The 20,972-nt window shown below is 37.8% G+C and overlaps 1 protein-coding gene across 4 annotated transcripts in view; it reads right to left on the bottom strand.

Annotated features, from left to right (window-relative positions):
• Window positions 1-20,972, bottom strand: part of SPTLC2 (serine palmitoyltransferase long chain base subunit 2) — a 93,390-nt gene that overhangs the window by 5,169 nt on the left and 67,249 nt on the right. For all 4 annotated transcript variants that reach the window (XM_033107794.1, XM_033107791.1, XM_033107792.1 and 1 more), the window contains 2 exons: window positions 6,453-6,588; window positions 1,741-1,870 (listed from right to left, as the gene is read on the bottom strand). In XM_033107794.1, coding sequence (XP_032963685.1) covers window positions 1,741-1,870; window positions 6,453-6,588 — 266 coding nt within the window. The remainder of the gene's footprint in view (window positions 1-1,740; window positions 1,871-6,452; window positions 6,589-20,972) is intronic.

Below are 20,972 nucleotides of genomic sequence, written 5' to 3'. Positions count from 1 at the left end.
TGCTATCATACACAAAATTTTCTTAATTTCATTTGTTCAATGCTGAAATATAGAAACACACTAATGTTTTTTTAAAATTTTTATTGGGGAATATTAGGGAATAGTGGTAGAAACACATGGACTTTGTGTGTTGATCTTTCATTGTACAAGTTTGCTGACTATGTTTATTAGCTCTAGCATGTTAGGTTTTTTGGTGGATTTTATGGCATTTTCTACATATAGAAATCCCACACCTATGTCACAAAGCCTATTACTAAATGAAAATTCGTTTGTTCTCATAATGTCCATGTTCAGTTCCATAAAACATAAAACAAATTGACTTCAACAAACCTATGGTTTCAAAAAATGCACTTTATGCTTAAAAAAAATTAAATAGAATGCAAAGTCAAATAATTTCTCAAGTGGATCTAATGAAACTCTCAATTGGCAACATATTTACTGGCAACAGAACTCTGCTTAGATACCAGGTTAAATCTAAATTCTTTCATGATGTGTAGAGTTCTTAGCAAAGTTGTTAGAAGATATAATGTATTACTTAAACCATTGCTTATAATGACACAGGTATTTTTTAAAGACCATGTCAAAACTCTTAACCATCCAACTAGAGCAGAAAGAAGAAAAGCTGGTATCTCCAGGTTGAAAAAAAAAATGCAGAAATTCACCAGTAATATTTTTGAAAGACAGGAAAATCCAATGAAAAAAATCTAAAAGGCATAATCCAAATTAAGAAAACGAACAACAAAGATACAGCATTAATAAACAGAATCCAATTTCACAGTGTCAGAATGTGACTAAGACTATACTCAGACTTGCAAAAATTTTGCTATGCAGAAATAGGGAAGAAAAATCAGTCTTCAGCTGCTCAGACATATAACATGTCAATTAAATTGTTATAATGAATTTTTAAAAACATGTGTTCATAATATTAAGATTACTAGCTCTCCAATGCATTAATGGATATTTCTAGCAACTAATTTTATGCAAATATGTTCTAGAGCTCAATAAACTCCCAGAAAGCAATACTTAAAGTCTCAAGTCTCCGATGTGAGGTAATAGCATATTAAGAGACTATCGTGAGATGAGAATATATTGAGACCATAAATAATTAAATTCAGTAATATTTATGAGGCCCTGCAATGTAACAGGCAGTGTGGCAGGTCCTGGGGACTTAGAATGAGCAAAATAAGCTTAGTTAATATCCTCAAGATCTATCTAATGTAGAAGATTGACACTGAATAATAACAGGTGTGAATAGTTTACTAAGGGGAAATCTTAAGATTCCAAGGGAACATCCAGGGAATACCCTTGAGCAAGTTGCCTTTAAGTGGAGATGTAAAGAATGAGTAGGAGTCAGCCAGGCTAAGGAAAGAGAAGGCTCAAGAGAGAAAATTCTACAAACAAAATAACATACAAGAAAGCTTAGAGTAGAAACAGCTAGAATAGAAAGAGAACTGTATAGCTACAGAGGCCAAATGAGGGAGAAAGTGGAACAAGATGAAGCTAGAAATTTCCTCAGAGCCTTGATCACACGGGATTTGCTTTTACAAAATTTTTTTTTGTGTGTGTGTGTGTGTGGAAATGGCAATGTTCTCAGCAACACTGTGTACCCCCTTCTCTATTTCAGTGGCAAATGTCATAGATGCTCACAGAACATCAGGATCAAAAGACAATCAATTTCACCTGCTCTACAGACCTTCTTAGTGTAGGTATATTCATGTTAAGGTGAGAGTGTCTACTCACAGTATCAAGAATTTCTTTGGTATGAGCTGCCGACAGGCAAAACCTGGCTCTGGACTCGATAATCGGGGTAGCGGGAAACCCCACCACAACTACGCCGACATCCCGCTTCAGCATCTCCCGTCCAAAGGCGCTGCAAAGGGAAAACACGGAAAAGAAACCAGGAGTCACAAAGCACGCAGTACAACGGCCTGCTGTCCTGTCTGATTTAAAGTCTTGGGTGCTACTGGCACTGGAGACTTCCATTAGGAATTTCCTCTAACTTCTTTTAAAGTTAAAATCGACAGTTCACAAAGACTTCTAGTATTCAATCCTAAAGTGGTTGCCTTCCAAGTGGTTTCCTTCACGAAGGTGAAAAAATGTAGTTAGCAGAGACCAATTTTTAATACAGCTTGCCTAAACTAATTTGCACATGTGGCCCTAAAGAGTCCCAGACGTGACAGTGGTTCAGAGGATTCAAAATAAGCTTGAGTTTAAAACCTTGTCCTTGAAATGTTAGGCTTGGCAATATAAAAACTTCTTAAGATTACAAGGGTGCAGAGATCTGCTGTAACACGGACACCTTTTTGCGGGCAGAATACCTGACTAGCATTAACCCTCAAACCAAGCTCTCTGACTGACCTTTGTGTCAAGCTGCCTTTGGAATTTAGGGTTTCTTTTGGTGTTTGTGAGGCCAGCACATCCCCAGGCTTCAGCTGACTGATTACTCAAGAGTACACAACTCTCCTTCAACCCCCCAACCCCCAAGGCAAATTGGTGGCATGTGACCTTACTCCACGCCTGCATCTTGTCTAAATAACACAATTTTAACTGTCATGGAAATTTTGTTATATTTACTAAATTATGTTGTCTTTTCCTCTTGCTGACTTACTGCATCCATTTTTGACGTTTTCCTTAGCTGTTTAAAGTACTTGTTTGAGAACTAAAATCCCACATATTTTACTAAGTAAATTTTACTATTTTAGTTACATTAGCAACTACGTACTTACCGCATTTCTCCAAAAATAAGACCTAGCCGAAAAATCAACTCTAATGGGTCTTTTGGAACAAAAATTAATATAAGACCTGGTATTATATTATATTAATTATGTTATATTAGACTCGGTCTTATAGTAAAATAAGACTGGGTCTTATATTAATTTTTGCTCCAAAAGATGCACGAGGGCTTCTTTTCAGGGGATGTCTTATTTTTCTCATGTATAACAATCTACATTTATTGATGTACAAAAATCTACATTTATTCAAATACAGTCATCTTCTTCTAGAACATTGTCATAACTCTCCAAACCCCGAATTCCGGCTTGAATTTCTTGCGACTCCATTTCCTGTAGAACCATTGCCCCAATCTCTCATGTCCAGCAACAGAGCTCTCCTTAAATGAGCACTTCTTGTCCATGTAGCCTGCTCGTAGTGCACTGGCAACACAGCTGTCAGTGATTTTATCCCATGAATTCTATCCTGTGACCCAAGTCACGACCTCTTGCAGGCTAGGCTTCACAAAGTTTCCACATTGATTTCTCTCTATTCTATTTTCAATATAGTCATTGATTTCCATGTGCAAGCGGTCCTTGAGCGGCTTGTTTATTGCAATATCAAGAGTCTGGAGATAGGCAGTCATTCTTGTGGGAATCATTATTTGATCTATTCTTCTCTCTGCAAGGAAGTTCTTCATGTCTTTGGCGCGGTGAGTGCTGGCTGAATCCCAGACTAGCAGACCTCTTTGGCCACCTCGCAAAACAAGTGGCAGCATTAAATCGACCCACTTCCTTATAACTGCTTGTGTGCACCAGGCTTTTTCAGTTTCAAGAACTTAAATGCCTGAAACATGTTCAACCTTATCTTTCTTGCCCTTAGTGATGATTAGAGGTGGGGCTTTCTTTCCATCCAGACGAATTGCCAAAATACAGGTAACACATGCACTTTTGTAACCAGTGGAGGGAATGTAGATTGACGAGGCACCCCTCTGATCAATTGTCGTTTGAGATCCTTGGCCCATAAACACTGCAGTTTCATCCATAGCAATCATGTTGGCGAGTTGCTATTTAGAAAAGTCGATGCCATCAACAAAGGACTTGAATGCAAGTGCATGTTTAACAACTTCAGCATCTTCCAGCTTGAACAGTGTCGTTGATCTTAGAAACAGTTCATATGGCTGAAGGAAGCCATCCAGTCAGTGTTGTGACGCTTTGAATTCTTCTGGGGATATTTCCAACTGTGGTGCCATTGCAAAGGCAAATGCTTGAATATCAGACCTGTGCACAACCAAAGCTTTTGCTCTCCTGTCAGCAATCCATTCACAGATGATGTCTTCCAGCTCAGGAAAGAATGGTTGCCGACCTGATCCACACTTGTGCTTCTTAGCATTTCCCTCTTCCACCTGACTGAGGTTATCGTAATCTGCTCGCCATTTTCGGACCATTTGGAGATCCAATTTATTCTCTTTGCAGAAAGCCGTAAGATTCTTGCCCCGGGAGTCCTCCACGATTCCTTTCTTGTACTCGACGGAATAGCTCTTTCTTTTTGCACTCATCTTGTCTGGGGGTCAAAATATTATTCACTTTAAATCTACCATTAAATCAAGTGTTAACTGAAGACTTATGAGACAGGAGCAGAAACAAAAATGATGACAATTAAGAATGATGGTCCACACGAAAGCGACGAAAAATTGCAGGCACCACGAAGTTCAGAAAACACGAGTGCATTAAGTACGTCAGTTACAACACACAACATATTAAATTATGAAGATTCATATCAGACACAACCATGTCCGTTCGTTATCAAGTGCACACGTTATTCATGCGTTGTGTCTGTACTCTGGTCATATGGCAATTAAGTCTCGAGTTCATCTATTTACATAGGCATTTGCCTCTTGTCCAAAGGCATCCGTTTGGGTATTTACAATACTTAATTATAATTTATGTAAACATTTATTTTAAGTATTAATGTCAATATTATTCATTTATATTTAATTATATATTAATATCATTATTTTATAATTCAATACGTCCGTCGTGTGTTGCAACGGACGTAGTACTAGATGCGTCTGAATGCCTGATGATCTTAACTGGGGCTTATTTTTAGGGTAGGGCTTACATTACGAGCATCCTGAAAAATCATGCTGGGGCTTATTTTCCGGTTAGGTCTTATTTTTTGAGGAAATACGGTATATTCATTTTAATAAACATTTACTGAGTGGCCTCTGGATGCCAGGGATTGTGGTGGGCACCAGGGATTCCAAGATGAATAAAAATATGTGCTCCTTAATGACTTCAAGTAAACCTGAGAAATGATCCTTAACCAATTTTCTACTTAAGATCCAGTCAAAACTCACAAATCCAAATTATTTTACATCTGTGGTGCAATTTTGCATGTAATTCTTTTGCAAATAATTATACTGGTTTACTTCCTATTTGCTTTTCAAATGTATCCTGATTTTGTTACACATCTGGACTTCTCAAATACACTGGAAGCTATTCCAAGGCAAGGCATTCCATTATATACACCTTGCACAAGCCAACGGCAGCTGTGTAATCTGCACACCTGAGAACGATGAAGTAACACACCGGACCTCATGGCTCACTGCTCAGCCCCTGGGCATGGCACTTCAGCTCCTCTCACCTCCTCGCTATTCCTCCACTGGCTAAGCATTTTCCTGCGTTCTGGCCTTTGCATAGGAACTTCTTCTTCTTCTTCCTTTTTTTTTTTTTTTTTTTTTTTAAAGATTTTATTGGGGAAGGGGAATAGGACTTTACTGGGGAACAGTGTGTACTTCCAGGACTTTTTTCCAAGTCAAGTTGTTGTCCTTTCAATCTTAGTTGTGGAGGGTGCCGTTCAGCTTCAAGTTGTTGTCCTTTCAGTCTTAGTTGTGTCGGGCGCAGCTCAGCTCCAGGTCCAGTTGCCGTTGCTAGTTGCAGGGGGCGCTGCCCACCGTCCCTTGCGGGAGTCGAACCAGCAACCTTGTGGTTGAGAGGACGCGCTCCAACCACCTGAGCCATCCGGGAGCTCAGCGGCAGCTCAGCTCAAGGTGCCGTGTTCAATCTTAGTTGCAGGGGACGGAGCCCACCATCCTTTGTGGGACTCGAGGAATCGAACTGGCAACCTTGTGGTTGAGAGCCCACTGGCCCATGTGGGAATCGAACCGGCAGCCTTCAGAGTTAGGAGCACGGAGTTCTAACCGCCTGTGCCACTGGGTCGGCCCCTGTAAAGGAGCTTCTTTCTCCAAGTGGCTAGCTCTCTCAGCTCCTTCAAGCGCAGATGTCACGTTCCCTTCCCAGGGACGCCCATCCTGACCACCCCATTCAATACTGTAAACTGCCCACTACAGGGCACTCTCAATCCCCCATATCTGCTCTAAGCTTTGCCTACTGTGCTTAACACTTTCTGACATGTTATATAATTCATGTATTTATTATGTTTGTCTGACTCTTGCCCCACTAGAATGTAAGCTTCACAGGGCAGATTTTTATTTTTGCTTTGTTTACTGATCTTAATCCCCCTAGAAGAGTGCATTAAACTCAAATGTTTGTTTAATGATAGATAAACAAGGTAACATATTTTAAAAATTAGAATCCACTAATCTATGGCATATCTAGCAAATAAAGGCTAACATAATAAGGCCAAGACAACTTTCCCTAACAAAATACGTAAGCCTGAGTCTCACATCACAGACACCTTAAGTCTAGAGACACCACTCTGTAATTTGTAACAAAATGTACCCAATTTTGGCCGGCATGTAGAGCATCAAAGGCACCACTGGAGAATCTTCATTTCCATAGATGATGAAGCCCATCTCTTTCAGACGTCTCCTGAAATACCTGGTGTTTTCAGCTAACTGCTGTATACACTCTTTGCCTGAAAAATCATGGGGAGAGAAACAAAATAATACCAAGAAAATAGAATGGAGAAAAGAGCTATCGCCTCTACCTCCATGCTATCATCAGTCCTACGCTTTGTTTCTTCCTTTCCAACATAAAATATTTTTGCACTGCAAGCTGTATGGAATATAAACATAAAAAAATATTTATCTTACTTTGTATTCTGTCATACTAGGTGTTGACAGCAGATTTTACAATAACGTACAAAATAAAGTTTAACAACTAGAATTTCCATTGCACATTAGTGTCCTCAACATTTTTACCAATACGCCTCATTTAACACAACCATCGCTTTACAGTAGCAGGTAGGACATTTATTATTATGTTCATTTTATAGCTTCGGAGCCTCTCACAAAGGTGGTGACTGGCCTACAGTCACATGGTAATAAGCAGCACAGTTGAGACTAGAATCTAGGTCTCTCAAGTTCAACATTCATTCCAACTAACCATGCTGTAAATAATTTTACACATAAGACCAGAGATAGAGCCAGTTAGAGCCTCAAATTTTCCTCTTAAGAGTCTGATTTTATGTTAAAATTTCTACCAGACAGCAATATCATATCCATAATACTTTAAAATCATATTTTAAATCCTATTTTGTTCATCTTCCCTATAACACAAATGGATTAAAACTTACATTTGTGTAACTGCTCACTGACTAAATATTTGGCCTGTTTTCGCCATTATGGTGGGTCAGTCTATGAAAAGATGTCCAAATAATAGTTCTGTTACAAAGAGCCATAAATTCAAAATATCAACTCACAAAAGGCTAAGAACTGTTTTATGGTCTTACTCACGAGTACTCACAAATAAGAAAAGGTTGCAATCATATTCTCATATATATTAGAAAGCCAGTAAATTAATATTTAAAAAACCACAAACATACAGTTCAAAAGATCAATCAATCAGAAATACAGATGGCTAACAGATTTCCTTAGAATCAGAATACTAACATATCCATCACTGAAGGGAAGCTACTCTAAATAAGTTTGCTGCAAACAGCTCCAAATTAATACTCTTCATATAAATAATTTCAAGTTGACCAGAGAATAACACTCAAGCTTAGATTAGCTTAGTGTGCATTCTGAAGAATATCTAAGTTGTGACATACGTCCTACAAATAACAAAGCAGACATTTAAGTGTGTTATACTGAAGTATGCTGAGAAATGATGAGCCATGAACCCTAATTTTCCCCTAGAAATACCAACATATGCTTACTCTACATTTAGAATAAGAAACTTCCACCTCTGGCCATGACAGAATACCAGGGATCAGATTATCTTCCTTCTGTAAACAACAGAAAACTGGACAAAGTATATAAAACAACGGTTTTCAGACACTGGGCCATAGGCAGTGCAGGACCGTGCTGCCAGAGAAGCTTAACCAGAAGTGAGCCTTTGGATTGTCCTGTACTGCCTAGAGCAGGTCCCAGGCTGCTGCACAGGGAGCAGTTGAGGACACCAGAGATGGGAGTTAGAGACGCTAAGTTCGCTAGAATTCATTGGGCAGTACAGGAGAGGATGGAGGTGCAAAGACAGAACTTTGGGGATCTGCAGAAGGGTCCATTTGGGCCTTTGGCAGAGCGCTGATTTGCACATGGATGAGAAGAAACCATCAGGAGCTGGGGAAAGATCCACCAGAGAGCAGCAGGCCAATAAGTCCCGGCACTCCTATGGGGTTGAGCATAGTTTGGATTTTCACCCACCAAAATGGAAAGACCTCAGAAGGGTATCAACTAGCAACGGAGCTAAATTAGCCCTAGACTAATAGTTGCTTTGGACCCATTCTAACAAACCTAAAAGCAAGTCTCAAAAAAGGTCCAACTGATTCCAAGGACAAAGTCCAAAATTACCTAAAGGAATACAACAAAATGCAGCACCCATTAATGTGAAATTCACAACGTTCGAAATATAATAAAAACATTTCAGGCATTCAAAGAAACAGGAAAATAGGACCCATCACTAGGAGAAAAGTCAGTTAATACAAAGAGACCAGAAGTAACAGAGTATTAGCAGATAAGGATGTAAAAATGCTATTAAAAATAGGCTCCTATAGTCAGAAAGTAGAGGAAACATGGAGAAAGGAAATATATAAAAAACAATTGATACATACAATAATGCTGATGAATCTCAAAAGCATTGTTACATAAGCCAGACGCAAAAGACTATACAGTGTGAATTCATTTATAGGAAATTCTGAAAAGGACATAATTACAGTGCCAGAAAACAGATTCATGGTTGCCAGGGAGTGGAGAGAGGACTGACAGCAAAGGGATATGAGGGTCCTTTTTGGGGGTGACAAAAATATTCTATACCTCTCTTGTAGTATGGTTACATGACTGTATACATTTGTCAAAACTTGTGGAATTATACACTTGAAATTGATGAATTTTATTGTATGTAAATGATATGTCATTAAAGATCGTTTTTAAAAAAAACTGAGTGATACAATTGCGTATCAGCATACATTACTTTTCCCCTGCGCTCACTTTATCATTTTGTAACTTGCTACCTTTTTCTTATCATGAACCAAATAGCTATTTAAAAATTCCAAGATATTTATTCCAAGAATATCAAGAAAAATTATCAAAAAAACCCCAAGAGATATTAAGAGAATTAGACCTTCATTTTTCCACTAATTGCTGTTATCATTTTAAGTAAGTTTTCTTTAACAAAAGGAAGCAGAGATCTCAGTCTTACCATTCCTCATCATCTGTTTCCTGACAAGGAGAGTCCCAGAAGAGAATACATCTAAAGTAAGACACATACACAACCCAAAGACACTGGGAAGAGGCATTTAAAATTCCCAACTTGTAAAAAATAAATAAATAACCCCCAAATTATGTATCTTTATTATTGTTGAACAGTGTTTTTTGTAAAGATATACCACAATTTGTTTATCCATTCACATGTTAATAGATATCAGAATTGAAATGATCAAGCTTCACTTTGGCAGCTATAAATTCAGATTAAAAAGAATTATCTCCTTATGAAAACACTAATTCAAAAAGGTATATGTACCTTTCTGTTCACTGCAGCATTACTTATAATAGCCAAGATATGGAAACAAGCTAAGTGTCCATCAGTGGATGAATGGATAAAGAAGATGTGGTATATATTTATTTACATATATACACACACACAATGGAGCCATAAAAAGATGAAGTACTGCCATTTGTGACAACATAAATGGATCTTGAGAGTGTCATGTTAAGTGAGGTAAGTCAGACGGAAAGGACAAAACTGTATGATTTTACTCATATGTGGAATATAAAACAAAAGAGTAACAAATGAACAAACACAACAAAACAAAAACTCATAGATACAGACAACAGAAAGGTAACCAGAGGTGGAGGAGGGTGAAATGGGTAAAGGAGGTCATATATATAATATGGTAAGGGATGAAAACTAGACTTTTGGTGGTCAACACACAGTAGAGTATACAGCTCAAATTATAATGTTGTACACTTGAAGTTCATGTAGTTATTAACCAATGTTACTTCAATAAAAATTAATTTAAAAAGAAGAGAATTCTCTCTTAAACATCTATCTAAGCATCCTGGACATACCCAAATCAGGGAATAATTATTACAATTAACAATTAACAGCTCAATTTCATTTGATTCTAACTGCTTTAGGTGGATATGCTAAAAATGTACTATTTATACTTTGTAACATAAAGGAATGGGCCCACAGAGATTAAATTACTTTCTCTAAGGCCTTTCATTCAGTAGGAGGCAGATCAAGCAATGGATTCCATTCCAGTGCTGTTTTTCCTCCTAAGCACACCAAGAAATTATGTATTCTTCAAACTTCAAAGCATCTACAACCCTTATTGGGTAACGATATCTGTATCTTATTTTTAAAATGGCACTTATTGGCAAATAATGGGGTAGGGATGAATGGGTGAAGGAGAGCCCAAGGAGACAGCCCACGGAGACACAAGGCAAGTATGAGGTGAGTGAAAAGTGGTTCTTTCAATAAACTCATCGTGATTAGCAAACTGCAATCATCACTAGTGAGCAGAAGCCCAAGACTGGGAGAGTCAAGACCAGTGCTAGACAAAGAAGTCACCTAAATCAGAAGTGGTGCTCACAGTGAAGCACGGAAACGAAAAAGTCTGTTTATCCTACAAAACTACTAGGCTGAACCATGAAGCTGCCAATATATTTGACTATTTTTGACTTAAAAAGGGCATCTTCTTGGGGTTCAACGCAATAATTTCAAAGATAATAATAGGAAAAGCAGCCAAATAAATGTAAACCAATCAGTAAGCTTTGGCATTTATACATATTGTAAAGTAATTATCCCTTATTCTTGAAGTAATACTGAATTTTAACAGGCAACACAGCTACCTATTTTGAATTAAATGTCATATAAAATACCAGTTAATATTAATGCAACAAGTGCAACTATTATTTAAGTCCGATCTATTAACTCAGTTCTAAGGAGTTTTCTTTCTTACTGCACAGTTGCAGCCAGTTGGTCTAACACAGATTTAAAACTAAGAAAGTTTAGCTTTGTTAAAAACAAAATACTAACTCTTACAAGGTCTTTACACTTGCCTCGGAAAGAACAGATGATAATATAAGACGTCAGCATTCTTCTCTACTTTTCAAACATCAATTTTTACTTTTAAGGGTGATAAAAAGCATAAGAGCAGTTTGGAGAAAACCTCTGTGCTGATTCCCTTGTGGTTCTTCCTCAATTCGGTTTGTTAGAATGAAATCACTTTAAGAAATTTCTATAAAAATCCACAGCTTGGCATGAAAGAGAGAAATGTAAATGTGTGTAGTCAATTTCTCAGAAAATGCAGCAGATAACTTCAATAGGTCACTTTTAGTCCTCAACTTCTCTGAAATAAACTTAATGCTCAGGCAGGAAGTAATGAATATGAAACATCAATAGGGTGTGATGGAATCATTAGATTTAAGTTTTTTAAGGAAACAAAGTCTAAAAAGAGTGGGGGATGGAGGTGGAAGAAGCATCACAATTATGCTATCACCTATTGATAACTTTAAATCTTTTACAAAATAGAATTAGATTTAGAGAGCTACATTTATTACCCACTACCAAATAGATTTTGAAGTTGTATCAATTTCACTGGAGCCACTTTCAAAAGAAATATTTTTATCAAGTCTTAATCCAGAATTCTCAGGATTCTCAGTCATGTAATCTTAAGGTTTGAAGGAACTACTACTGTATTATTACTCAAATAGAATTCCATTACCCATCCCAGACAGGTATCAATCACAACTGATAGTGTTGTATGAGCTATAAATTTTCTGAAGTCTCAGGGCTGGTACAAACTAAAGGATACAAAAGGCAGCATTTTGTCTTAAGTGGCATTAATGCTAACTACTCAGAATTTATGCTTCAAAGACTATAGCATGTACTCACCTGCTTAAATAGCAATGTCATTTCCAATTGAGCTGAGGAGCTTTTATTTAACTTATAACATAATCAACAAAATGTTTCTGAGTCTGCAACTTCAAAAATAACATTTCCGTGTTAACTGAAATCTTTCAAAATAAAGGACACAGATATAAATGACGTTCAGCCAGAGTTGATCCCCTAACTCACATTATACTCCATTACACAGCTCCTAATCTTCTTAGATTTCCTGGATATGTTGTTATAATCTGCCTTCCTGGGAAAAATAAAATAAAATTACTGCTACTCTTCAGACTTAAACTTTCCAGTTAATTACAATGGGCTGGAAGAATTTGACATCAAAGCACTTCTTCTCCCTCCTCCCCTTCTTCTTAAAGGTCATAATCTCAAAGCAGATAGGGTTTTCTCAGTTTAGAGTCCCCAAAATAAAACAGATAGCCCCAAGAATGGTTTCACTTAGTTTTCAGCATTAATACAAGTTATGGGACAAGAGGTGGGATAAAATATGGAAAAATACTACCCGTCACCTTATTCTAATTTATACTATCAAAAATATTACATTGTGGATTTCATATTTCATATAATATTTCATATTTCATATAATATTTTTTCAATACTTTATGTCTAATAATTGAACTTAACTGTCAATCTTTCTTTTACTTTAATCATCTGTCCAAGGTCTTATTTTTGCTATTTGGAAGGTTACTTAAGGAACATGTTTTATTCCTGTGGTTTTTCCCTTCAAGAGCATTTTTTAAGAAACAGAATAAACTTAGATGTTCTCCTTCACTTGTATTAAGAATGTGTCTCCACTGATATCTAAAACTGGACTTAATATCTTAAAGACCTCTTATACAAGTGTTTATAATAATCACATCACATGCAAACTATGTTTGCAAACTACGTTTTCAAAAGCTATTCCCATAGTAATTATGGAAGCTCTTAGTACTGACTCCCTTTAAGGCAAGAAAGTAGGTAGTACAGCAAACATGATGCCAGGCTTAGTAAGTGCTTCTTCCCTTCTCTTTTTCTAGTAGAGCAATTTCTAATTATAGGAAAATTATATTTTGCTTCAGTTATTATATCTCAAAATATTACCAGGTCAACTACTAACCCGTCTTACCTCCTGATAAGAACTATATGCTAAACTTAAACATGTGCCTACTCTTTGACCCAGCAATTCCATTTCTAGGTACACATACCCAACAGATTGTGCACCAAAGACATGTACGAGAATGTCACTCTTGATAACAGCCCAGATCAGTAAACAGCCCAAATGTCCGTCAGCAGAATGGATAAACTAAGAGTCAAATAACAGGATACTAGACAGCAATGAAATGAGTTAACATTCCATCTAAATATGTGGCTGCATCTCAAAACCACGATGAATAAAATATGCCAGATTCGAGAGTGATTATATAGAAAGCATTGTATATAACACTCCATTTATATGAGGTTCAAGAATGGGCAAGACTAATATATAGTGACAGAAGTCAAAATAGTGGTGTATCTTTGGAAGGAGAAATGGACTGGAAGAGGCACAAGAGAGCTTTCTGGGGTACTGAAAATATTCTGTATCGTGATCAAGTGGTGGTTAGATGGGTGTGTATTTATTCATTGAACTGTATGCCTAAGATGTGTGTACTTTACTGTATAAATGTCAACACTTAACTAAAAATAAAAATGTAAATACCTGGAAAAATCAACTGAAGTTAAACTAGAATGAGGATAAATTTCTGATCTCGCAAATCATAATCTTAAACATATCTACCTACTATTTAATAATCACCCTTTTACTTAAAAAACAAAACCAAAACAGGACATCTAGATATTATAGGGGTGGGCTCAAGCATTCTCTTAGCCTTTGTTGTTTAAGACAAACCTGGAAAAATACCGACATTTTTGCTGCTGGGTGTTCCAGGAATTTTTTAAGACAGGGAAGTGTTACGAAAACAGCACTTCAGAGTTAAAGCGCTTGTTCTAAGGCAGGAAATGAAAGCATAGAGAGGTTAGTTCTTACTGTCTTTCCTCCTTTCCCGTTTAAAATAATCACATGAATGCATGCACTAATTAGACAATGCTGCCCATAAAAATATTTATTTTCGGGGCCGGCCCGGTGGCTCAGGCGGTTAGAGCTCCATGCTCCTAACTCCGAAGGCTGCCGGTTCGATTCCCACATGGGCCAGCCGGCTCTCAACCACAAGGTTGCCAGTTCGATTCCTTGAGTCCCGCAAGGGATGGTGGGCAGCGCCCTCTGCAACTAAGATTGAACACGGCACCTTGAGCTGAGCTGCCTCCTAGATGGCTCAGTTGGCTGGACCGTGTCCTCTCAACCACAAGGTTGCCAGTTTCGACTCCCGCAAGGGATGGTGGGCTGTGTCCCCTGCAACTAGCAACAGCAACTAGACCTGGAGCTGAGCTGCGCCCTCCACAATTAAGATTGAAAGGACAACAACTTGACTTGGAAAAAAGTCCTGGAAGTACACATTGTTCCCCAATAAAGTCCTGTTTCCCTTCCCCAATAAAAAAAATCTTTTAAAAAAAAATATTTATTTTCCATCTGTACATGTACATCTACTTTCATTCCCATGAAGTCATTTTCCCCCCTAGATGTTTAAGCACTAGGTTTTTCTTGCACATATTCTGCCAAAAGGGAGAGGTTGATGGGAGCCAGGCACAAAGTATTAGTAACAAATCTGCTTCAGACTGACTACTGGAAGACTGCCTTTTAGGAGAACTATGGGAAATTATAATGGAAACTGTTAGGGTGTAATGGAGTACAGAACTACTCAGCAAAGAAAAAGTTAAAATGACACCACTGTAGTACTAAAGCACGAACCAATGCTTCCTGATTACTGAAAATGTCAATTTGGGATTTAAAAGGCTTAAATACTCTGGGTAAGCCTGTCAATGTATAATATAACAAAGGTTCTCCTGAAAGTGTAGAAGAAAAAGTGCTTTCTAAGAAGACGAACCTGAAATTCTGAAGGTCAAATATGGTAATATTGGCAAATAATTTCTTAGTACTAACACTTTTGCTCAATTAGAACAGAAGTATGGGCTCATTTGGAAAGTGGAGGATCTGACTTTTATTTTAAAATGGGTGAAGCTGAACAGAGGGAGTATATGCAGAGTTTCAGGGAGGCTGAACTTGTACCAGGGCTTAAGATGTTCCTGAACTAAACAGACCGTAAGCAAACAGAACACTCCTTACATGTGTAAGCATATTCTTTAACAGTGAGAATTGCTGGCATTCTTGATTCCACTTAACCAGGAAATCAGAGTTCCAAAAATAACTTTTACTTCTTCCTAGAAGGGGGAAGTGGGTTGGAAAGTGAACATTTAGATTCGATACCAACAGTAATAAAAAATATTCTGAAGCCTCTGTGGTTTTCAGGAGCCCAGAGGAAACCAAATGAATTTTGAATCTCCATTATTACTGCTATCTACTTTTTAAAAAAAATAAATAAATATGCACATTTATAAAAATTTGTTCCACATTATTTACTCCATATAAATGAACTATTTCATCAAATTCAATGTCATCAATATTGAATACTGACGATATTGTTAAAGAAAAAGTGTTCATATCTGAAAAAGATGATAAATTTGTATTGATAAGTTCATCAAGTAAAACTTAAAAGAAAATGCACATACTGTGGATGTTAACTTTAGGATTTTTTAGAGAAACTTAAAAACCAATAGTAAAGAAGATGAATTTGGGGGCTACTAACATTTTTGGAAGTCAGGGAAGCCTAACTTAAAGATATAAAACAACAACAACAATAAAACAGAAATCAAGTACACAAAAATAATTAAATAATGCTTTTGGCAGGAACCACCATCTTCCAGTAATTCACCAAAATGACCAACACAAAGGAAAGGGGAGAGGCACCCAATCTGTTCTCTAGGCCTTTTAGAAAACATGGAGTTGTTCCTTCGGCTGCATGCATGCGAATCCACAAGGAAGGGGGATACTGGAGACATCAAGGGAATGGGCACCGTTCCAAAAGAAATGCCCACAAATGTTCCCCATGGCAAAACTGGAAGAGTCTACAGTGTTACCCAGCATGTGGATGGCACTGTTGTAAACAACCAAGGCAAGATTCTTGCCAAGAGAATGAATGTGCGCATTGAGCATACTAAGCACTCTACAGAGCCGAGACAGCTTCCTGAAAAGTGTGAAGGAAAACGATCAAAAAAAGAAGCCAAAGAGATAGGCACTTGTATTCAACTGAAGTGCCTGCCAGCTCTACTCAGAGAAGCACACTCTGAGAGAACCAACAGCAAGGAGCCTGAGCTGCTGGAACCCGTTCCCTATGAAGTCATGGCATGAACAAGTGGGGGGAAAAGACCTCTGTGCTATTAAAAAAAAAGAGACTTCATTTATTTCATAAATATTTGCTAGAGATACAGGAGATACAAAAGTGGTATAATAGTCATTACACTAAAGGCAAAAATCTCACCAGGAAGACTACATAGAAAGGGGAGAATGCACTGTGTGCTGGGCAAGCAGACATTACCAAATACATCCCGACCGTACTCCTTTTGCCAGACACTGCTCTAGGCGCTGGTCATTTCATATCGAATAAGAGACAAAAACCCCTGCCTGCATGGAGATTACTTTCCAGTGTGGGAGATGGACAAGAAAAACGACAAATGCCTCACTCAAGTGGCATTTGAAAAAGGACCTGAATAAGCCAAGTGCAATCCTCATAAAGCACCAAGGCTGGAGGCTAATGCATGACTGACATTCCAAGGGATATATCTATATATCCCCTGGTAGCCATGGCATGCTTCGGGAATGCCACTGCTGCTTCTAACTACTACTCTTAGACTTCCTGAGGAATACTCCCCAGCTGCGGTGACATGTCCATGATGCTTTATCCCGTATCAAAGGCCTTCCCTAAGTAATCCCACTTCTTGCTGATCATTACTAACCACTGTGTCCTTCCTTGAAGAAACCTCCAGAAGTCATAAAATGTGCGTCTGAACACCTGGCATACAGAATCCAGTCCTTATTTGTGTGATAGCCCTCTCATTTGCACACATTTGTCAGTCATTATGTATAGGTCAAAACTGTCTGTCAGAACATAAAACACGCAACAGAAAGAGAGGACAGCATGCAGTACACCACCAAGGCTCAAACGGGGCTAGGGAAAGGGCCTTCTGCCCACGAGTATTATCTGTGTTCTGTGAGGCCAATTCTCACTGGTCGAAAGCTTAAGACAGCAATTGATTAGACTCAGCACTCACTGGCTCTTAAAACATGGGGGTTAAAAATAACAAGGAACAGTAACAGAATGCCTTATTTTGTTTTTTAATGAAAGACTCTTCAGAGAGAATTAGCATGGTAACGTATCAACCTAGTATGGGGTGCTATCAGATGGAGGTACACACATAAAGTACAGGAATATGAAACACTTCACTTACCATAATGACAAGATTCTGACATTCAAGACAACTTAAATATCTGTCACTTATTTACGCATTGTTAGCACCCAAACTATACAGAATTCACAAGCTGAGGGCTCTCTCACATGTGATTTCCTTCTCTTTTGTCATTCTTAAGCACTATTAAACACTGGGGGGAAGGGAAGTGCTCTAAGAATTCATCTGTTTTTGTTCTTACCAAAATTATGGAATAAATTCTAACCCTAGAATGAAACTGTCCCCACTAACTGCTAAAAAGGCAATAAATATCCTGATTTCCTTCCCTCCCGTAATAACCACCAAACTCTTCTAATCAAGTGGTGTTAATGTATATATTACTAGAAATAACAATAAGAAAAATTGTTTGCATATAAGTGCATGCAAAAGAACAAATCTGTAGACTACATGGTAAACAACTGATACTGGTTATCCATGGGAGGAAGTGAGATCACAGGAAACTGTTTACTTTCTGTGACATCTATCTGTAATATTTGGGTTTTTGAAAATGAGTATATAATGCTTTTATCAACAAAATAAGAATGAATGATTAGATGAATACATTTAAATGTGGTATTAAAAACCCCATATTTGGGATTTTAACAGACTGACCTCTGAGCGGTGTATATGCTGCAATCGGGCTCAAAGTAAAACTGTGCATAAAAAGAATGTCAGTATTAGAACTTAAATCAGAATATAAAAACATCTTCATATTTGTGTAGATAAACATAAACCTCTACCCAGAGTTTTACTTCATTAGTCTTTTACTATCATTAATTAGAATCATATAACAAAGTTCCCAAATTAGTTCCTTTTGTTCTTCTTGGCTGTTATCGATGATCTACTATCTAGAAAATTGCCAAGGGTATAAATGGCATGTATGGGACCAACTGAAAGTCAATTAATAAATAGCAACTAAAATATAAAGTTTACTAGCAATATTATAAAACTGTCAACATTCTAAGGGAAGCAGAGTTTAGAACCCAAAGTTAGGTCTTTATCGCCACGTCCAATATGGAGAGAAAAAAGTTGTTAGGCCAAAAACAGATCATTCACTCACTTCTATTAAAGCTGGAAAACTTCAAAGGCAAATTTGAGTATTCAGAAAAAGTGGACTAATCAACTGAGAATACTGTGATGCTAATTCTATGTGCCAACTTGACGGGGCCACAGGACGCCCAGATATTTGGTCAAGCATTATTCTGGGTGTTGCCTGTGAGGGTGTTTTAGACACATTAACACTGAATTGGTAGAATGAGTAAAGCAGATTGCCTTCTTAATGTGGGTGGGCCTCATCCAATCAGTTGAAGGCCACAAGAGAACAGAAACGCTCTCCCAAATCAGAAGGAATTCTTCCGTCTGACTGCTGAGCTGGGACATCACTCAAACTGATGCATCAGCTCTTGCTGGGTCTCGAGACTGGTGGCTCTCCTGGGTCTCCAGCTTGCTGACTGCAGATCTGAAGACTTGTCAGCCTACATAACTGAATGAACCAATTCCTTATAATCTTTCTCTCTCTCTCTCTCTCTCTCTCTCTCTCTCTCTCCCCCCCCCCGTCCCTCTCTATAAAAATAGTGCACAGAAAAATTCCAGCAAATGCTTTATGATGATGATTGCAGCTTCGATGATTCAGAAAGGTTAGAATCTTTTCCAAAAGATAGCCATCTATTCATTTGACCAAGTTATTTCAGGCCCAATGGGGCTTAGATGACACTTAACATTTTCTTGAATAATAGCCACACTTTTACTTAGAAGTTAAAAATAATCTCTAACTGATGTCAAAGCTACTCATCTTCTACCTCCTTTCTACTTCGCTCCTCAAATGGTCACAATCCTCCAACACTAACCATTTGAAGAATAAGTATACAACTGGAAAGAGTATAAACCCATATAATTACGATACTTCATTTGAATGGCTTTGATTATAAAGAAAAGATAAGAACCCCTCCCCATATAAAACAAAAAAATAGCCAAGTACTTCTTTTATCATTTATCAATTGCAAAAAACAGCATTCTAGGTCTCCACGGAAGAGAGCACCCTGTCACTGATGGGGTGTTTTCAGGATACATTGAATACACATCACTCAAAAATCACATATGTAGTGGCAAAATATCTTAGAACAAAAAAATCGTGTAGTCATACTCTCTGCACATTCCTCCAAGAATAGAGTATGCTAAATAATTAAAAAGTGAATGATAAGTAAGGTAAAAATTCATTAATGGGAAAAAGAAAACACCTTCCTGTAAGTCATGGTAAACATTTGATACTTGTTAAAATTTTAATAATTTTTGCTTACCGTATGCATATATAGCTACTGAAGTTGATTTCCATGCCAACAGACACATACTGATAATTAACAAGGTTAAACCATGAAGGAACTTCTACTCCACTATATACTGTTTCCCATTTAAATGATACCTTAGTGTGTGGGCTGTGCAGAACAGGGATGAATTCTTAACTAAGTCACCAAGTTTTCTTTGTTAAACAAGCAGCAGCCTCCCTTTCACTCATCTTTCTAAATCACCAATAGTCACTTTCTTTGAAGAGCTATCAAGTTGGGAGGAGAAGGCAGCAGGCAACGCTTTCAACTCTCACCACAGCACTTTCTAGATCAATAAATTACATACGTATCACAAGTATCCAGACAGGATGTATCAAAAAGTAAAACTTCATGGCCTACTGGAAAGGGGAAAGAAGAGGGACAAAAGAATGCCAGTCAACACACAAATCCACTGACTTTTAAGGCCATCCTTTGTTCTTTAACTTCTACATGAACACCTGCAGAAATGCAGGTTGAAATTAAGATCACTATACCTAAATATATCTTAAAGTACCAAATGGGACGGGAGAAGGAAGCAGGGGTGGGAGAGAGAGTGGAGCACGGATGTAAAGAAAAACAATGGTGAAACTATTTTTAAAACCACACTATGTTGGAATTTGAATTTCTCTGTTCAAGTTTTTCACATGATTTCAGCGAAAGAAGGATTAAGCATCTTATCTAAAAATGTTACCAAAAACAAAAATAAATACAGAGGGTGCCAAAAAAATGTATATATATTTTAATAAAGGAAAAAACTATTAAAATTGCAATACTCAATATATACTGATAACAAAAGATGAATACAAGTCACATTTGACTTCTGCAATTACAAGAGGTGCTCAAAGTGGTTACCATCAGTGTCCAGACACTTCTGATTATGGCGAACTACTGCTTGAGCAACGCTGACCAAAGGGCCCACTTGTATCACTGCACATGCTGTTTCAATTTCTTCCCGAAGTGCCACCAATGTAGCTGTTTCCTACTGTACATCACATCCTTTAAGGTCCCCCACAGGTAGAAGTCAAGGGATGTTAAATCAGGAGAGCGTGGGGGAAGCTCGACCCCCAACTGCACACTAAGTCCTATCCATTGTCCTGGCAAATTCTCATCCAGGTAAGCTCTCCCGTCTCAGTGGTCTTGCGCTCCTCCAATGCCAACCGTGCTTCTGCCATTTTCTCTGACCGTCCGGCCTGTAGTACGGTAACCCTAGTATTCA

Source organism: Rhinolophus ferrumequinum, chromosome 6 (genome assembly GCF_004115265.2).
Source record: "Rhinolophus ferrumequinum isolate MPI-CBG mRhiFer1 chromosome 6, mRhiFer1_v1.p, whole genome shotgun sequence".
Lineage (NCBI taxonomy): Eukaryota > Metazoa > Chordata > Mammalia > Chiroptera > Rhinolophidae > Rhinolophus > Rhinolophus ferrumequinum.
The sequence above is the reverse complement of the archived record's forward strand: the minus strand, read 5'-3'. Positions and strand labels throughout refer to the sequence as shown.